This window comes from Ursus maritimus, unplaced genomic scaffold (genome assembly GCF_017311325.1).
Source record: "Ursus maritimus isolate PB19 unplaced genomic scaffold, ASM1731132v1 scaffold_31, whole genome shotgun sequence".
Lineage (NCBI taxonomy): Eukaryota > Metazoa > Chordata > Mammalia > Carnivora > Ursidae > Ursus > Ursus maritimus.
The window spans coordinates 21329525-21350058 of NW_024425675.1; the positions used below are offsets into that span (position 1 = coordinate 21329525).

General features: G+C 43.9%; 1 protein-coding gene across 1 annotated transcript in view; it reads left to right on the forward strand.

Annotated features, from left to right (window-relative positions):
• Positions 1-7803: 7803 nt before the first annotated feature.
• CCDC3 (coiled-coil domain containing 3) overlaps positions 7804-20534 on the forward strand; it is a 122712-nt gene continuing 109981 nt past the window's right edge. The window contains exons 1-2 of the mRNA XM_008705458.2: positions 7804-8192; positions 10554-10728. Coding sequence (XP_008703680.2) covers positions 7819-8192; positions 10554-10728 — 549 coding nt within the window. The 5' untranslated portion in view covers positions 7804-7818. The remainder of the gene's footprint in view (positions 8193-10553; positions 10729-20534) is intronic.

Here is a 20534-nt window from a genome sequence, read left to right on the forward strand (position 1 = left end):
TGCCAATATATATCGACAGAATCTGGGCAGAACTGAAGTGGGCAGAGCATAACACTAGTTCTGGCCAAATTTATTGATATTGATGCATTTATCAGAGTGTAGATTCAGTGTGCTGCTGGAGGTGGCTCTAAGAGTTTCCTTGATGGGTTGACTAAAATTTAGATTCAATGATAGCATATATTTAATGAGATTGAGATGTCAGAGCTTCTGTGGTGTCATGTGGAAAAGGGAATTCAAAGCTTAAGAAGGTAGGAATATTGATCTGAATGTTTTACGTGTGACCTGCACAGTCAGCTCCCAGCTACATTCCACAAGACGGCCCAAAGACACTCCTTCACAAAAGCAGTGAGATGTATATTAATGAGGGGGCACCTGCATCCTTAAAAATCTCTGTGGCTGTTCTCCTTTCTAGGCAAGGCATGCCTGTAGAGGATGCCACTGTTTAGTTGGGTTCCCTGATTTCAAAGGGGATGATGAGATTTTGAAGCAGCAGGGGACAAGCAGTCACATTTAACTGCCTAGGGCAAGGTGAGCACATCTGCTGTAAAGACAGGAGGGACATACTAGTCATCAGAAAGTTTTGAAGGTCAGAGATCTTTGGCAGTGGCTAGTTGATCATCGTGTCCCTCAGAAGCAAATACATGGAGTCTACTAGAATATTGCTTAATCCGTATTACAGGAAAAACTGTAAGCCTCACAGCAGAGTACCGAACTTAAGTTGCCACCGAAGAGAGTTGAGGCCTCTTACCCAGTTTCCAGACATAGGTAAATTCACAGACACAGAGCCCTTTGATTGAAGGGTAGGCCAGGTACCCTTGAGGAAGGACTCCACACCATTGCCACAAGTATACATTGTAATTATTCTTCTAAGACTTCTTTAAAAGGACCAGAGGCAATTTACTAGAATGACTGTCCATTGGAAAAAGGAAAGTACCAAGACCTTTGGGGGACTTTCAGACACCGGCTCTGAAATGATCTTAATCCCAGAGGGCCCCACAACCAAAGTGAAATTTTATAATGTTCAGATTATAGATGAAGTGTAGCTCAAATCAGACCCATATCGGGTCAGTTTGGTTCGGAGACTCAGCTAGTGGTTATTTTCCCCGTTTGTGGAGGTGTATGTAGAAGAGACATGGTTGGCAACTGGGAGAATCCCCACATGTGCTCTCTGCCCCATGGGCGGTGGCCACTAGGGCAGGAAGGGCTAAGTGGAAGCCCCTAGGATTTCCATTCATACTAAGAAAGTAAGTCAGAAGTTAATACTACACCCTGGAGGGGGGGGATTGCATAATGTTACCCTGGCTGAAGGCAGGAGAGAAGTGCAGGGAGTAGAAGATCTGACAGTTGTCTTTCTCTTTTTTCTTTTTTTGTGATGCAAATGTGTGATTTAAGCTTTGATGGCTGAGGCCTGCACTTCAAAGACAGCTATCTTGAATAAACACAGTGCCAGCCACAGGACTAGATGAAGAATCAAGCTGACCCCAGGCTCCTTTCTGTTAGAGATCTCCGTTGATTTTGATAACTGAGCATTTGAGCTGCTGGCTTTTCTAGTCTCAGGCTGTAAATTTCTGCTCTTATGTTTTAAATTCACCAATGAAGAATGAGTCTGCTAAATCCTAGGCATCCTACCCTCAACCCCAATAAAAGCACAACTCCAGGCCCCTGCTCTCTTTTTCTACCTGTGACCTTGCCTTGTGGCCTCAGGTGTGCTGTGTAATTTCCAGGACTTGTAAGTAATAAACTTGTTTTTCAAAGTGTCCTGATGGTTTTTGCTGAGGGCATCTTGCAGTCATCATGAGAACCACAAGGGCTGGTCCAGACCCCAGTCTCCAGCTGAGACCAACACAACACGTTATACTTATCACATCTCCATTGAATTCATCAGTTTGGCCTGGGCAAAAGTCACATGGATCTTGAAGAAGGAGCAACGTCCACTGTAAACTAATAAGGTGGTAACTAAAATTTCAGATGCTGCCCCAGGTGTGGTATCTTTCCTGGAGAAAATCAACATGTTCCTTGGTGTTTGTTTTGCAGCTGTGGGTCTCGTATGTGTCTTTTTCTCTATACCGATTTGTAAAGACCGCCAGAAGTAGTTTGCCTTTACTCGTCAAGGCTAACAGTGCACTTTCCCAAGCTTGCCTTCGGCTAGGCCAATTCTACTCTTTGCTGCATTTATTCTGCCGAGATCCCGATTGTCTTGACATTCCGCAAAACATCATACTCTGCCTCGCTGGTGACATGATGATGATTGGCTCTGATGTTCATAAGCTAGAAGATACTTGAGAGGCCTTCCTAGTGGGAACTAGAAGATGGGAGACAGAGCCCACGAAACTTCAGGGGCCTGTGACCTCAGTGAAGTTTCTGGAGGGTTAAATGTCACTTTTCCCAGGGGAAAGTAAGGTTGCTATTCTTTGGACCACCTACAATGAAAAAAGAGGAAAAATGCTGGCGAGCCTTTTTGTCTTTGGGGAGCAATATATACAGCACATGCAGGATTTGAATGCACTACTTGGGTCGTCTACAGGGTCAATGAGAAGGCCACCGTTGTAAGTAGAGACAAGCAAAGGCATGTCCTGCCACAAGTTCAGGCTGCCGTATAAACCACTGTATCACCTGGGTCTTTTTCCCCTCAGGTCCACCAATATGTAAAGTGTCTGGGGCAAATGGGCATGCCGTAAGGAGCCTCTGGACAAGCACAATAGTCACAGTACCAGGCTCTAGGATTTTGGAGCAGACCTATGCCTTGTGCTGGATAGGACTATTTTCCTTTTGCAAAATAGTGGTATGTGTCAGTGTGAGCCCAAGGGCCTGAGAACCAGGGCACCTAATGGCATAAATTCTGAGAATAGGAGAAGATGAGATGAGATGTCCCAGCTAAAGGAGTGATGCAGGAAGATAAATGACGGGGTTGCAAATTCCTCCTTCCTCCACTTTTTGTTCTATTCAGGCCCTCAATGGATTGGACGAGGCCCACTTGTACTGGGGAGGGCTGCCTACTTTTCTGAGTCCAGTGATTCAAATGCTAATCTCATCTGGAAACATCCTTACAGACACGCTCAGAAATAATGTTTAATCTGGGTGCCCTGTGGCCCATTTAAGTTGACACATAAAATTAACCATCAAAAATTGCAAGGGACTTGAATGAAATAGGCTTGGAAAATGGGTGACAAGGATGTCTGGGGAAAAGGGCTGTGGATGGACCGCTTGGGATGGTCAGATGATAAAGACGTTTGTGTCCCATGTAAATGATGACCACAGGCATTCACTGAAGAGAGGCTCTCAGTAATCAGGTTGGACAAATCATGTGCTCTGTGGATACCATTCTCTCTTCTCAGCCACTCCAGTGCTTGCTCTTGGGTCCATGAAAAGGGTGGTCATGGTGGTAGGGATGGAGGCTACCATTGGTTTGACAGCACGGATTTGCTCTTACCAAGGCTGACCTGGCAAATACTGCTGTTGAGAGCCTACTATGTTACCAACAGAGACTAATACCGATCCCCTGATATGGTCCTATTCACTGGTGGCAGGCTGATGACATTGGACCTCTTCTATCTTGGAGAGGGCAGAGATTTTTCCTCATTGGAATAGGCACATTCTGGACCTGGATACACTTTCCCTGCTCCACAATGCTTCTGCCAGTAGCACTATCTATGGACTCATGGAACACCTTACTCCCCATCGTGGTATGTCCCGTAGCACTGTTCCTGATCAATGATTTCCATACAACAAAGGGAATGCAGCCATGGGCTCTTGGCCGTGGAATTAACTGGTCTTCTCCTATACTCTGTCAACTAGAAGCAACTGGACAAATTTTGAAAGCTCACTAATGTAATAGAATGGCTCACTGAAGACTCATTTGTGTCAGTTGAGAGTCACAGCCTGAAAGGAATGGGTGCTGTATTATAGAATACCGGAGGGTGCCTGGGTGGCTCGGTTAGTGAAGCGTCTGCCTTCGGCTCAGGCTACAATCTCAGGGTCCTGGGATCGAGTCCCGCGTTGGGCTCCCTGCTCAGTGGGGAGTCTGCTTCTCCCTCTCACTCTCCCTCTGTGCTCTCTCTTACTCTCTCTCAAATAAGTAGAGAAAATCTTAAAAAAAAAAAAATACCGTATGTGCTTTGAAACAGAGAACAATCCAGGGTGCTGTTTCCCCACAGTCAGAACATATGGGTCTTGGAATCAAGGAGTGGAAGTGGCTCATTGACTTATAAGCCCAATCATTCATTGACATAATTTTTGCCTCCCACCCTGGCTACCTTGTGCTCTGCTTGTATGGAATTCTTAGTCCCCTAAGAGAAGATGCTCACCAGAGGACACCCTCATGGCCCCAGGTAAATCACCCCCATCGGCGCAGCACTGCCAGACCTGACAGAGGAGAAGAGAAGCATGACTGATGTTTCTGTGATGAGTCCAGGAGAAAGACAATCTCTCAAAGGTGCTCGTTTCTGGAAAATACATTATGGGTAGAATTGGAAGAGTTTGGATTCTGTCAAGTTTATACAAGAAGAGAGAAATCAGCCACACGTACAGATTTTTTTATTTGTCTGAATGGAAAGAAAAGTTACGGTTTTATGATCTGTCGAAGTGTACGAATCTTTCCCAGGCTTCTGAGATGCTTGAAGATGCAATTGAAAAGCTTGCTTACCATCTTGTCTGGATAAGTTACAGCATAAGATTAACAGAGCACGGTTGCTGGGTAATAGAAAATTAATGTTAGTCCAATGACATACTGCTTTAGCCATCCCTGGTGACGATGCTGAGGTTATACTATGCATATATTCACTTCTAGATGGACGACCCACCTGTGCTTTTAAAACATTGCCGATTTTGTGTATATCCCCGTGTTGTAGTTAAACGCACATACTCGGGAGTCTGATGCTGGGGTTTGAATCCCAGCTCAGTCACTTGCCAGCTCTGTGATCTTGGGTACATCAATTAACCTCTCTGAGCCTAAGTTTCCTTACCTACAAAACAAGGATGATGGTAGTACGTACTTCGGAGTGTTGTTTGGAGAATTAGTCCTTACAATAGTGCTTGGCCCACAGTAAGCAATGAATACATGTTAGCAATTAATAGCATAATTTGGCAATACTTGCTCAAAGTCTGCTTGTCAGGAATGCAAACCATTTTATATCCTCTCTCTTTCTCTAGCAAACCTACAGAATCCCTGCTAAATATCTGTAATGGACCAAATTGTGTCTCCTTTCCTCTCAAATTCACATGTTAAAACCTTAACCCCCAAAGAAACTGTATTTGGAGATGAAGACTTTAGGGAAATAATTACTTCCTTTTTTTAAAAAAGATTATTTACTTATTTGAGAGAGAGAGAGAGAGAGCATGAGCAGTGGGGAGGACCAGAGGGAGACTCCCCGCTGAGCAGGAAGCCCCATGTGGGGCTCGATCCCAGGACCCTGGGATCATGACCGGAGTCAAAGGCAGATGCTTAACCGACAGGGCCACCCAGGTGCCCCAAGTAGTTAACTCCTTAGGTCACATGGGCGGGCCTCTAATCTGATGGGATTGGTGTCATTATATAAGGAGGAAGAGACATCAGAGATCTCTCTCTCTCTCCATGTAGGAAAGGAAAGACCATGTGAATACACAGAGGGGAGGCAGCTGTCTACAAACCTGGAGAGAGCCCTCCCCAGAAACCAATCCTGATGATGTCTTGATCTTGGGCTTCCGGCCTCTAGAACTGTACCAAGAGAATTGTCTGTTTTTTAAGTCGCCTAGTCTCTATTTTGTTATGGCAGCCCTAGCAGACTAAGACCACGACATGAAGTTTCCTAATTTACATGTTCAGGGAGAGACAAGTGAGTAGTGCTGACATATGGTGTCAGAGGTCATCCCTGAACACCATTTACCCATCGTGTGAAAGTCTGGTATCAACCATGGGGCGTGTATGTGTGTGTGTGGGGGGGTCATATACATCACCTGAACAGGGGACTACTGTTCACTTGATTCCATCTAATGATAACTTTTTTTCTGCAAAATTCATCAAAGCCCTAGGCTGACACCCAGATATGCAGGCATCAGTTATTATCTGTGAGAAGCCCTCACTCTTACTTCTGTCTGCTTTTAGGCTCATCACAGAGGACTCTGTAGGATTAGGAACTTGGTCGACTGAGTCACTGATCAGATTCTGGGCTAATGTGGCAGCGTGTCAGCTGGAGCCACCCATTCCCTCACCAGCAGGGCGGTGCTGGCTGGAGTCCTCATCATTCCAGTTTGGGGATGCCCGAAGCCCTCCCTTGGTTGTCCCCCTATTGTGTGAGGCTGCCCTTCTCACAGCCTCTTCTTCTGGAGTCCCTGTCCTGCAGGGGTGGGATCTGGACCACAGAGATGCCTTTCAAACACTGCAGTCACGACAAGCATGCATGAATTCAACTGCCCTAACTGGAGATTTAGGGATCCCAGGAAGAAGATTTGGGGGCCACAGGGAGGTGAGGCCCAGCCTGGAAACTTCCTCTCCTGCTTCTTTATCCTTGCTTCTCCTTACCTTTTCTTCCAGAATTCCCTAAGAACTTTCCCTTCAGTGCATGGAAGAATTTAGCTGGGTTCCAAGACTCAGACTTGCAGAAACCCTAGCAAATAAGATGCTTACAGAACAGTCTTCCATTTTAAGGCAGTTCCGCTTATACATTTATTATAAATATAGATTACATATAATATGTATGACGTACCATGGAATGCATATTAGATGCGTGATTATGTATGATGTAATACATATATAAAAATATTATAAATACAGTTATAAATAAACATCCTCTTTTTTCTTCTTCTTACTACCTTAGGAACACTTTCGGCAATTTGGAGATAAAAGGAGCTGCTGAGTTTAGAGAGAAACAGACTGTTGAGCCTGCGTCTCATTAGACTCACGCACTGACTTGTGAAAAGCTGGTTGGAATTTACTTCTTAATTTATTCCTCAGGTGTAAAGAGTTCAGAATCTGAAAGTAGGAATTATATAAATCATGCAGCTTTAGGAAAATCAGGACAAAATGGCTTTTCAAATCTTTTATTAAGGCCTTCCTAAGATTATCATGAAGTAATAAGCCGCATGAAAGACAGCGAAAGAGAGAGAGCTCAAAAAAGTTGATTAGTCCACGCTGAATTTCCTAATTAACCTCTCGAAGCCCAAGTCAGATTTGCTTTCTACGCATCTTGACTCTAAAAGAATCACACAGAAAATGTAACCGTGTCTACAGAGGAATCCTGCAAAGCAACAATGATTATTGTCAGGAGGCCACGCGTCCGGAACAGGCTTTAACGCCGGGAAAGCTTTGACCCAGCGCATCCGCGGGGCGCGGGAGGAGGGCTGGGCTGCAGCTCCCCGCAGCGAGGGACCTCCTGGCGCAGCCTCCCGCGCTCCCCCAGCACCGCGCCGGGCCTGGGGGGGACGGACCGCGCGCCGCGGCTCCCGAGCGCCCCTGGCCCGGGGCCGGCGGCCGCCCCGGCCGCCTCCCCGCCCTCTCCCGCCGCCGCCCACGCCCCGTCGCGGGGGGCAGGGCAGGAGGCGGGCGGCTGGCCCGCCCCCCGGGACCCTTTAAAGCTTCGCGGGCGAGGGCCAGGCGCCGTAAGCTCGGCGGTTGAGAGAGCGGCGCTCCGAGCCCAGCGCTCAGGGCTGCGCTTCGCCGGCCGGCGGGGCGGCGCTGTCGCCCGGGGCGGGCGCTCCGGGCTCCCCGACGCCTCCTGCTCCCGGCGGCCGCGCGGCCCCTCTCTGTCCTGCCAGTCCCGGGAGTCCCCGCCATGCGCCCGGGCTAGTGCGCCCAGGGCGCAGCGCCGACCCCGGCCGCGCCCGCCGCCCGCTCCCGCCGCCGGCATGCTGCGCCCGCTGCTGCTCGCGGCCCTCTGCCTGGCCGGCCGGCTCGGACCCGCCCGCGGCTGCCAGCTGCCCTCCGAGTGGAGACCGCTGAGCGAGGGCTGCCGCGCGGAGCTGGCCGAGATCATCGTGTACGCCAAGGTGCTGGCGCTTCACCAGGAGGTGCACGGCCTGTACAACTACCTGCCGTGGCAGTACGAGGCCAGCGACGCGGGGCTCTTCTACTCGGCCGAGATCGAGATGCTGTGCGACCAGGCGTGGGGCAGCATGCTCGAGGTGCCCGCGGGCTCCAGACTCAACCTCACGGGCCTGGGCTACTTCTCGTGTCACTCCCACACCGTGGTCCAGGACTACTCCTATTTCTTCTTTCTCAGGTGAGCGCCCACAGCTCCTCCTCCAACTATTTGCGTGACGTCCCGAGGGCACCGTTCTCCGGAGCCAGGTCAGGAGCAACAGGGAGTCCTGTCCGTACCATTTTGGAATACGCCTTGGGCTCCTTTCCTTACTCTTGATTCTCTCCTGCTCCGTGGGACGTCTCGACAAAGGTCCTGGGTGTATTTGGCTAAGGCTGTTAAAAACAAAACAAAACAAAAAACCGGGAGTGATTTTTGTCCTTAATACATAGAAGTGTGTTTCAGGCAGAAGCCCAAGGTGGTTTCCAAAATCCATTTGACTCCTCTTTAAATTTATACTTTTAATTGGATTCACCGGGAGTAGCTTGGGATGGTGATGGGGGGGGAACCCCAAACTTTGAAATTACACTCTCGTTGGAATTCTGGCTCAGCCCTTCCTGTGATTTTTGGAGCAAATTGTCTTTTGAAGACCCTCCGTATCCTCACTTCCATAATGTGAGAAACCAGGTTGGTTGAGACCAACGCCCAGTAATTATGTAGAACACCTGGTGCAGGTTAGAAGCAGAAGGAAGAGTCACGCTTTTCCGCACCTGCTTAAATGCCAAGATAGGCATGGTGTGGAATGCAGCCCAGCTGTTCCTTTGTTTCACCCCTTGTCACCACCAGCCGACCTCAGTGCTGGGCTTTTCAAAATAGCAAAGGTTTATGTGGGGGCCTGCTGGGGGGAGGGGAGTGGAGACCTGGCTCTTAGTGCTTTGAAGAGCATAGGTGAAACAGGCTGGAGGTTCTCTCTGACTGGAGACTCCTGGAATCTTGTCAAGTTCCATGAAAGTTGGCCTGCAGCCAAGACGGAATTCACGTGTGTAAGAACTCAGTCAATGGGTTTGAAGTTTGAAATGGAGAACGGCAGGTGGAACCCTAAAGGCATTGGCTGCATTAGCGTGATGCAGAGCAGCTGAGAGAAACCTTGAACTGGAATGTAACCTGCATATCAAGCTAGTGAGTGAGTTAATCCACAGTTGAGACTGGTAGCGGTTCCCGTTTTCCCAGTCCGTGAAGCGGCAACAAGGGCATTCGGAATGACTATGACCCGTCTGCGGATTCACTTTTAGCTCTTGAGATTTCGCATCCCTCTGAGAAAGAAAACCCGTAAGATCCACCAAGGGGCTGTTCCTAAGCTCATGGCAACACATGTTTCCCGTATTGAAGCCAGAACCTCTAAGTTTAGAATACATGGCGTGCTTTGTGTCGGCTTCAGTGGTTTAGTGAGATTAAGTTGTTTTTCTCTTTTCTAATTGCTAGGGAAGTATAGTTTCTAAAAAAAAAAAGTCAGCAAGGAGTGAGATTGTATCCTTCTTGATACAAAGAAACTTAGGTTTTTCATGCTTTTCTTTAGGAAGGACAATGAGATTCCAGCTATAAAGCTATTAGTCACTGAAACTTTATTTTCCAAAGAAAAAAGCTGGAGAACTTGGGCAGACATTATATTTTCCTGATTTTTATCATGAAAGAGCTTTGTCCAGTGGCTCTGTGGTGATCAGCCAGCTCTTTCATCTTTCCCTCTGATATATTTACAAAAAGTGTGAGCAGAAATAGGGAGTCAACTGGTAGTCTGACAGATTTCCATTTCACAGGGCTGTGTTGCCTGAAGTGTGTTAACAACTGCATACAAATCATTCCTTCCCTGTTATTCTGGGACCCAGTGAGACGAGAACAGATTCTGTGCAGTGTCACAGGAGAAAGTGGCAGTGGAGGCTCCCTGGTGAGCCCCACATCCCCTCTTTGTGCCGGAGGGTAACTTCGGCCTCCTCTCCCTCTGTGGGATTTCTTTATCTTTCCAAGGGGTGATTTATAAAATGTTATAAGCTCTATAAAAATGTTAACATCTACACTGCACTCACTCTGTGCCAGATACTTTATCTGATGCAGTCCTTCCGCCACCAGCGAGAAGGAGCTAGTCTCCTCTTTTTACAGATTGGAATAGTGAAGCTTAGATAATCGAGGAAATTCATCTCCTGTCAGAAGATCAGTAGCAATGGCAGGATTCGAACCTGGGTTGTAAGAACTGGCTTTCCTTTGATTGAGAAACAACAGTCGGTGAGAAAGAAGGCCACTTGGGAGATCTACAGGTAGACAAACATATGCACACCCCCTACCCCCCACAACCCTTCACCAAACTCCCCTTTGGGAAAACCTTAAGGATAGACTCCTGTAGTGTGAGGCAGAGAAACATTTAGAAATAGTAGGTCCTCTAATGAGAGCCATGTGAGACATAGTTGGGTAATGGCAAGGCTGTCAGTATTTACAACTCTTGATTAAAGCTGGTATATCTTATGGCTGTCCAAGCTACAGTTCTGCTTTTTTCCTCTTTTATCCCATTAGGATGGATGAAAATTATAATCTCTTGCCCCACGGAGTCAATTTCCAAGATGCCATCTTTCCAGACACCCAAGAGAACAGAAGGATGTTTTCCAGCCTTTTCCAGTTTTCGAACTGTTCTCAAGGGCAGCAGCTGGCAACTTTTTCCAGTGACTGGGAGATCCAGGAAGATAATAGGGTAAGAATTGCCTGTTTCCTTTGTCAGAGCAAAATAATAGAATAGCTACATCTTGTCTGAATTTCGTGACCAAAGGATTCAAGAGTACTCTTCCAGAAGGCCAGACCAAAGAGCGTTATCCCTCCTGTTCCCCTGGCAGTTAAAACAAACAAAAAAAACCAAAAAAACCCACTGCTCGTAAACTAGATTCCCCAGGCTTTACTAGTTAGTTTGGGGTTCCTCATAAAGTGAGAGAACAGATGGAATGAAGGTTGGCACACGGCCTCCGTTTTGTCTCCTGTAAAATGGAAACAATCTACATCATAGGGTTGATGAATATGATTTAACTACGTAAAAAGGGCAAAAGCGTTTAACCTAGTGCCTGACTGAGCAAGTACTCAGTACATGAGAGCTTTTATGACTATTACATCATTACTGTTACTGATAGCATAAGGCTCTCGGGACTCTTCTAAGGAAGAAGAAAGTCCTCAAGGAAATGGTTGCCCTAGCTAACACTTCCATGATCGTTAACTCTCGTTGTGAAGACCGAGAGGTACAGGGTGGCCGGTTGTGGAATGTAAGGCTTAAGATAATTTGGGGTCTGAAAATATAAAGGGGATCTGCCCCTCTGGGACAGATGCCAGAGTTGGGGGGAGATTTTGAAGACTGTCCCTTTCCCAGATGGCATTGCCATACTCGAGCTGGAATGATGGTAGGACTGGGTCAGTAGAGCGGGTGGCTCTGGTCCCAGTCTCCCATCAGAGATGTTTTCAGGCCAGTGTGACAGACTGCTGGGAGCGTTCTGATGTGGGGTTTTAGGTATCTCATGGGACAAGGACTATTTGTATGGGTTGATGAACTAATTTGCCCATGTTAAGTGGCTCACATGGCCCCAAATCTAGAAGTGTACAGTGTTGTAAGTCAATGTAGGATTCGAACCTGGGTCGTTAGAACTGGCTTTCCTTTGATTGAGAAACAGCAGTCGGTGAGAAAGAAGGCCACTTGGGAGATCTACAAGTAGACAAACACCTCGGACGCCCATCCAACCTGGGTCCCACCTACTCTTCAAACAAGTAGCTACTATTACTAGTTTCTTTTAAATGTTGGAGTATTTTCAACCAACAGATAATTCAAACTTGTGTTATTTACTGTTGTTTTTGACAAAAATGGCAGCCCACTGTGCACACTTCGCTATACATTGCCTTTATTCACAAGTAGATCTTGATCTTTCTATATCAATGTAGATAAAATTTCGTTAAATGGCTGCGTAGTGGGTTCCATTGTGTGCATGCGTCGCAGTGTATTTAATCAAGCCCTCTGCTAATAGGTGGTTCGGTTGGTGTCCAGTACGTTGCTATTACAAAGAGTGTGGACACGTAGGATATTCTACATACCTCATTTCGCGGGACCGCAGAGCCCAATCTTCAGCAAATATTATATGCTGACTATAAAGCAGCTACTGTGTTAGGTGCTAGTTTTTCTATGTTGGGCAAATACAAAGTCCCTGTTCTCCTGAAGCTTGTAAACCTACTGTTGGTGATTGACCGAATCAAAAGACTGTATTAATGATTGCATAGTTTTAAATGGAAACATAAGCTCAAAAAAAAAAAAAAAACAGGGAATCTGACCTAGACTTAAGGGTGAAGAAAGCCTTCTCTGTTGAATTGATACTGGAGCTAAGAGCCGATGGATGAAGAGGCATCCTAGATCAAGGAGAGATGAGTGCAGTCCGAAGAAAGTCTGTGCAAAGTCCCTGTCGTGGCAGAGTGCGTGGTGCCTTTGAGGGAGTGAAAGAAAGCTACTTGGCTGGAGCAAAGGGAGTGAGTGAGAAGGATGGGACAAGAGCCGGAGGTGGGGCCAGACCTAGTGAGGATTTGGGCTTTGTCCTAATAGGAATAGGAAACCTTTTATGTTGTGAAAGGGGCGATGGGGGTCAAATTTACATTTTGAAAAATGAACTGGGGTGGAAGGAATCCAAGTGATGAGAACAGGTAGTGGTTATAAAGCTACCAGGTAGTTGCTGAACTACCGTAGAGGCAAGAGGGATGGAGTAAAGTGGAAAAATTTGGTAGAGATTTAAGAAATAAGTAGGTGTTCCTGATGGCTTGGTTGCAACAGAGGTGGAAGAGGGTCAAAGATAACTTCTGGGTTTCTGGCATGTGAACTGTGTGCCAAAGACCGACACTGAGAAATGTGTATAGGAAAGGTTTGGTAGGGGAATTCATATGTCAGATGCTGAACGTGCAGAGTTGAGGTGTTTTTAAGCCATCTGAGCCATTTTGCACCGGGTGAGATCTTGAATACTAGTTGGATCTGTACGTTCGGAGGTTTGAGAAGAGCTCAAAGTGGAAGATAGACCTTTGGGACTTAATAATTAGATGTCAGTTGAGAATGGATGTGAATGCAATTTTTAAGGGCGAGCATGTAGGGAGAGCAGAGTGTAGGCCCTAGGGTAGGACTGAGCCTTGTGGAATGCTAATACTGGTTGAGAAGGAACAGTCAGAGGCAGAGGGAAAGCTAGGAGAATCCAGTGTACAGAGTGTTTCTAGGAGGATGAGTGATCATCAGAGTCAAAAGCTGTTGAGAAGTCCAGTAAAATGACTGAGAAGTAAACTCTTTGGTGACATGAGGACAGTTTCTGTAATATGAGGGAGTAGGGTGGTGGGGCATGAGTGAGGGTAGACAATTCTTTGACGAAGTTTGCCTGTGGATGCTTTAATACATATAGAGCTGCAGGTGAAGGGGGTAGAATAGTTGAGGGGAGGGGTTTTGTTGTATTTAAAGATGGCAGCCATCCTGTTCACACGACTTGGTCTGTTTTCCTACTCTTCAGACACTGTTCAAGTCGATAAACCAACCAAGGGCAGGGATATCTATTTTGTTTACTGTTGTATACTTGCGCGTTTTTTATGGGTCTTACACATTTGTTAAATGAATCCCGTCTCTTCATCCAGAGAGATCTAATGTCTAAGGAAGCAGAGCCTTCTCTCTCATTTTCTACATTAATATCGAAAATCCATATACAGTAAAAATCACTCTCTTGCAGATGGTGTTATGAGTTTTGATAAATGCACACTGTTGTATAATCACAACTACAACCACAGTGCGGAAAAGACCATCACTGAAAAGAACCTCCCTTCTGCCCTTTTTTGGTCAGACCCTTCCCTAACCTGAACTCACAGGAACCAGTGATACGTTCTCCCACACTAGTTGTGTATTTTCCAGAGTGTCAAATGAACGGAATCATACAGTATGTTGCCTTTTTTTTTTTTTTTAGTTTGGGTTCTTTTACTTAGCGTAATACATTTGAAATTTGTGCTGTGTTTATTAGTAGTTCACTTTATTTTTAAGCAGAGTATTCCGTAATAGGAATGTACCATGGTTTTATTTACCCAGTCATCCGTTGAGAGAGATTTAATTCACAATTTTAGGCTACTAGAGCTTCCATAAAGACACATGTACAGGTTTTTGTATGCACATAAATTTCAGTGTGTCTTCGGTAAATACCTAGGATGGGTTTGCTGGGTCATTCGGTAAGCGTGTGTCTAACTTTGTAAGAAACTGCAAAACTGTTTTTGAGGACAGCAGCAATGTTTTGCATTTGTATTAGCAATGTGTGCAAGCTTCAGTTTTGCGTTCTCATCAGTACTTGGTATGGTCAGAAAAAATAGACATCCTAATAGGTGTGTGGTAGAGTGTGTGTGTGTGTGTCTGTGTCTGTGTCTGTGTCTGGTTTGTTTTTAGATTCCACATGTAAATGAGCTCATCTGGTAACTGTCTTACTCTGACCTATTTCACTTAGCATAATGCTCTCAGTGTCCATCCTTCATCCACTGTTGGAAATGGCAGGATTTCCTTGGTAAAGGCTAAATAATCTTTGTATATGTACCACAGTTTCTTTATCCCTTCATCTGTCAGTGGACATGTAGGTTGTTTCCCTGTCTTGGCTATTGTGAAAAACTGCGCTGAACATGGGAGTGCAGATAAGTCTTCAAGGTACTGATTTCATCCAGTTTGGGTTTATACCCAGAAGTGGAATTTCTGGATCATTTGGTAGTTCTATGTTTAATTTTTAAAGGAACCTCCATATTGTTTTCCATAGAAGCTATATCAGTTTATCTTCCTACCAACAGTGTATGAGGGACCTACCTCTTCTCCACATCCTTGCCAACATATGGTATCTTCTAGTTTTTGGATAATAGCTGTCCTAACAGGTGCGAGGTGACACCTCATGGTGCTTTTGGCTTACGTTTCTTTGATGATCAGTGATGTTGAGCATTGTTCTGTGTGTGTTGGCCCTCTGTGTGTCCCTGGAAAAGTGTCTGGTCAGGTCCTCCGCCCATTTTTTAAAATTTAAATTCAATTTAGTTAACATACAGTGTACTATTAGTTTCAGGGGTGGAATTTAGTGATTCATCAGTTAGATACAAACCCAGTGCTCATTACATCAAGTACCCTCCTTAATGCCCATTCATCCAATTGCCCCATTCCCCCACCTACCTCCATTCCAGCGACCCTCAGTTTCCTATAGTTAAAAGTCTCTTAGGATTTGCCTCCCTCTCTGTTCTTGTCTTTATTTTTCCTTCCCTCCATGTTCATCTCGTTTGTCTTTTAAATTCCACATGAGTGAAATCACATGGTATTTGTCTTTCTCTGACTCTCTTGCTTAGCATAATACCCTCTAGTTTCATCCACGTCATTGCAAATGGCAAGATTTCATTCTTTTTGATGGCTGAGTAACATTCCATTTTGTGTGTGTGTGTGTGTGTGTGTGTATATAAATACATAAATAATCACATCTTCCTTATCCATCTGTCTGTGGACATCTGGGCTCTTTCTGTATTTTGGCTATTGTGGACATTGCTGCTATAAACATTGGGGTGCAGGTGCCCCTTTGGATCACTGTTTATATCCTTTGGGTAAATACTGAGTATTGCAATTGCTAGGTGGTAGGGTAGCTCTGTTCTTAACTTTTTGAGGAATCGCCATGTTTCCCAGAGTGGCTGCACCAGCTTGCATTCCCACCAGCAGTGTAAGAGGGATCCCCTTTCTCCGCATCCTTGCCAACATTTGTTGTTTCCTGAGTGGTTGATTTTAGCCATTCTGACTGATGTGAGGTGGTATCTCATTGTAGTTCTGATTTGGATTTCCCTGATGCCAAGTGATGCTGAACATTTTTTTTCATGTGTCTGTCAGCCATTTGTATGTCTTCCTTGGAGAGATATCTGTTCATGTCTAGATCAAACCCCTTCTCAGGCTCTGTGCTCAGTTTGGTGTTGAGTTTGGTAAGTTCTTTACAGCTTTTTGGATACTAGCCCTTTATCTAACGTGTCATTTGTGAATATGTTTTCCCATTCCAGAGGTTGTCTTTTAGTTCTGTTGATTGTTTCCTTTGCTGTCCTCTGCCCGTTTAAAATCCGATTTTTTTTTTTTTTTTTGGTGTTACAGGAGTTCTTTGTATGTTTTGGATATTAACCCGTTATTGGACACATCCTTTGTCAATATCCTCTCTCATTCAGTAGGTTGCCTCTTCATTTTGTTGATAGTTTCCTTCATTGTGCAAAAGACTTTAGTTCGATGTGTCTCAATTTCTTTTTTTTTTTTTTTTTAAGATTTTATTTATTTATTCGACAGAGATAGAGACAGCCAGCGAGAGAGGGAACACAAGCAGGGGGAGTGGGAGAGGAAGAAGCAGGCTCATAGCAAAGGAGCCTGATGTGGGGCTCGATCCCATAACGCCGGGATCACGCCCTGAGCCGAAGGCAAACGCTTAACCACTGTGCCACCCAGGCGCCCCGATGTGTCTCAATTTCTTATTTCTGCTTTTGTTGCTTTTGCCTGAGGAGACTTTTTTTTTTTTTTAAAGATTTTATTTATTTATTCGACAGAGATAGAGACAGCCAGCGAGAGAGGGGACACAAGCAGGGGGAGTGGGAGAGGAAGAAGCAGGCTCATAGCGGAAGAGCCTGATGTGGGGCTCGATCCCACAACACCGGGATCACGCCCTGAGCTGAAGGCAGACGCTTAACCGCTGTGCCACCCAGGTGCCCCTTGCCTGAGGAGACTTAGACAAAAATCTGCTCAGACTGATGTCCAAGAGTACTGCTTATGTTTACTTTTAGGAATTTAATAGTTTCAGGTCTTATGTTTAGAGTTTTAAATCCATTTACAGTTTATTTTGTGTGGTTATTTCATTGGTCCAGTTTCATTCTTTTCTTCATGTAGCTCTTCACTTTTTCCAACACTATTTATTGAAGAGACTGTCTTTTCTCTATAGTGTATTAGTATATTCTTGCCTTCTCCTTTGTAGATTAATTTACCATATATGTGTGGGTTTATTTCTGGGCTATTCTGTTCCATTGATCTGTGTGTCTGTTCTTGTGCCAGTACCATACTGTTTTGATTGCTACAGACTAGTAGTATAGCTTGAGATGTGGGCGGATGGTCCCTACAGCTTTGTTGTTCTTTATCAAGATGTCTTTGGCTCTTCATGGTCTTTTGTGGTTCCATACAAATTTTAGGGTTCTATTTCTGTGAAAAAATGCCATTGGTATTTTGATAGGGATTACACTGAAGGTGTGAATTGTTTTGGGTGGTATAGACATTTTAACAATACTAATTCTTCCAGTCCATGAGCATGGTATGTCTTTCCATTTGTCTTCTTCAACTTATTTCATCAATGCCTTAAAATTTGCATAGTACAGATGTTTCACCTTCTTGGTTAAATTTATTCTTAGGCATTTTATTACTTTTGATGCAATTGTAAATGGGACTGTTTTCTTAATTTCCTCTTTCTGATAATTCATTATCAGTGTATACAAATGCAACAAATGTCTATATTAATTTTGTATATTAGGGTTTCCTATATTTAATGTCCTATCATGTGCACATAGACACAGTTTTACTTCTTCCATTCCAATTTAGATGCCTTTTCTTTCTTGTCTAATTTCTCTGGCTAGCACTTCCAGTACTATGTTGAATAAAAGTGATGGAAGTGAACATAACCTTGTCTTGTTCCTGATTATGGGGGATACGTTTCCAGCTTTACACTGTTGAGTGGTTTTTCATACATGGTGTGTATTGGGTTGAGGTGTGTTCCTTCTGTACTCACTTTGCTGAGATTCTTTGTCATAAATGGATGTTTGGTTTTTGTCAGGTGCTTTTTCGGCATCTGTCATGATAATCTGATTTTTATCCTTCATTTTGTTAATGTGCTGTATCCTGTTGGTTTTTGTGGATGTTGGATCATTCCTGGAATAAATCCCACTTGACTGTGGTGAATGATCCTTCTAATAAATTTTTGAATTGGATTTGCTAATATTTTTGCATCTACGCTTATCATAAATATTGGCCTATAATTTTTTTGTAGTGTTTTGGCTTTGATAACAGAGTAACACTGGCCTTGAAGAATGAATTTGGAAACGTTGCTTTAATTGGTGTGAATAGTTTGAGAAGGATAGGTATTAACTCCACTTTAAATGTTTAGTAAAATTCACCTGTGAAATTGGTCCTGGAGTTTTGGGAATTTTTGATTACTGATTCAGTTTCATTGCTAATAGTCTATTCAGATTTTACATTTCTTCTTGATTCAGTCTTGGAAGTTTATATGTTTTTAGGAATTTATCTGTTTCTTCTAGGTTTCCCAATTTGTTAGTCTATAATTGTTGGTAGTCCTCTCTTATCCCTTGTATTTCTGTGGTGTTAGTTGTACCTGCTCTTTCATTTCTGACTGTGAGGTTTTTTTTTTCCTTGATGAGCTGGTTAAAGGTTTATCAGTTTTATCTCTTCAAAAAAATCAGTTCTTAGATTGATCTTTTCCTATTGTAATTTTAGTCTCTATATCATTTATTGCCCCTCTGATCTTTATTTCCTTCCATCTACTAACTTTGGGCTTTGTTCTTGTATTTCTAGATGCTTTAGGTGCAGGTTTAGATTGTTTGAGCTTTTTAGTTTTGTTTTCTTTTAACATAGGCCTGCATCACTATAAACATCCCCCTTAGAACTGCCTTTGCCATGTCTCAAATATTTTTGAACATTGTGTTTCTATTTTCATTTGTCTCAAGGTGTTATTTGATTTCTTTTTGATCTCTTCCCTGGGTTAGTAGCATGTTGTTTAGCCTTTGTGTGTTTGTGTTTTCTCCAGTTTTTTTTTTCTTGTAATTTCTAGTTTCATATCTTTTGTGGTCAGGAAAGATGCTTGATATGAATTTAGTCCTCTTAAATTTATTGACTTGTTTTGTAGGTATTCATATGAATAGATCAAGCAAATATTCACAGACATAAAAGAAGAAATCAACAGTAATACGTTGAGTGAGACTTTAACACCCCGCTTATGGCATTGATACATCATCCAGACAGAAAATCAATAAGGAAACAGTGGCTTTAAATGACACATTAGACCAGATGGGCTCAACAGACATACATGGAACATTTCATCCAAGAGCAGAATACACATTCTCTTCAAGTGCCCATGGAACATTCTCCAGGAAGATCACAAGTTAGACTATAAAACAAGTCTGATTCCTTGATCATTATGCCCTTCTTTGTCTCTTGTGACAGTCTTTGTTTCACGTCTATTTTGTCTAGTAAGTATTTCTAGCCCAGCCTTTTTTTTTAAATTTCCATTTGCATGGAATATCTTTTTCCGTCCCTTCACTTTCAGTCTGTATGTGTCTTTAGGTCTGAAGTGAGTCTCTGGTAGGCAGCATATAGAGGGTCTTATTTTTTTGGTCCATTCCGTCACCCTATATCTTTTGAATGGAACATTTAGACCATTTACATTTAAAGTAACCACCTTATACCAGTTAGAATGACAAAAATTGATAAGGCAAGAAACAACAAATGTTAGAGATGATGTGGAGAAAGAGGATCCCTCTTACACTGTTGGTGGGAATGCAAGTTGGTACAACCACTCTGGAAAACAGTGTGGAGGTCCCTCAAAAAGTTAAAATTAGAGCTACCCTATGACCCAGCAATTGCACTACTAGGTATTTATCCCAAAGATACAGATGTAGTGAAGAGAAGGGCCATATGCATCCCAATGTTCATAGCAGCATTGTCCACAATAGCTAAATCGTGGAAGGAGCCGAGATGCCCTTCAACAGACGAATGGATTAAGAAGATGTGGTCCTTATATACAATGAAATACTACTCAGCCATCAGAAAGAACGAATACCCAACATTTGCAGCAACATGGACGGGTCTGGAGGAGATTATGCTGAGTGAAAAAAGTCAAGCAGAGAAAGACAATTATCATATGGTTTCACTCATTTATGGAACATAAGAAATAGCAGGGAGATCGGTAGGAGAAGGAAGGGAAGAATGACGGGGGTAAACAGAAGGGGGAATGAACCATGAGAGACCGTGGACTCTGGGAAACAAACTGAGGGCTTCAGAGGGGAGGGGAAGGAGGTGGGGGATTGGGCTAGGACCATGATGGGTATTAAGGAGGGCACATATTGCATGGAGCACTGGGTGTTATATGCAAATAATGAATCATGGAACACTACATCAAAAACTAATGATGTACTGTATGGTGACTAACATAACATAAAAAATTTTTAAAAAGTAATCATTGGTAGTATGTACTTTTATTTCATTGATTTATGGTTTTCTGGCAGCATTTTATTTTTTTAAGTATAACTAACCTATGATGTTATTATTCAGTAATTCTTTTTTTAAACGTTTTTTTATTATGTTAGTCACCATACAGTACATCCCTGGTTTCTGATGTAAAGTTCGATGATTCATTAGTTGTGTATAACACCCAGTGCCCCATGCAATACGTGCCCTCCTTACTACCCATTACCAGTCTATTCCATTTCCCC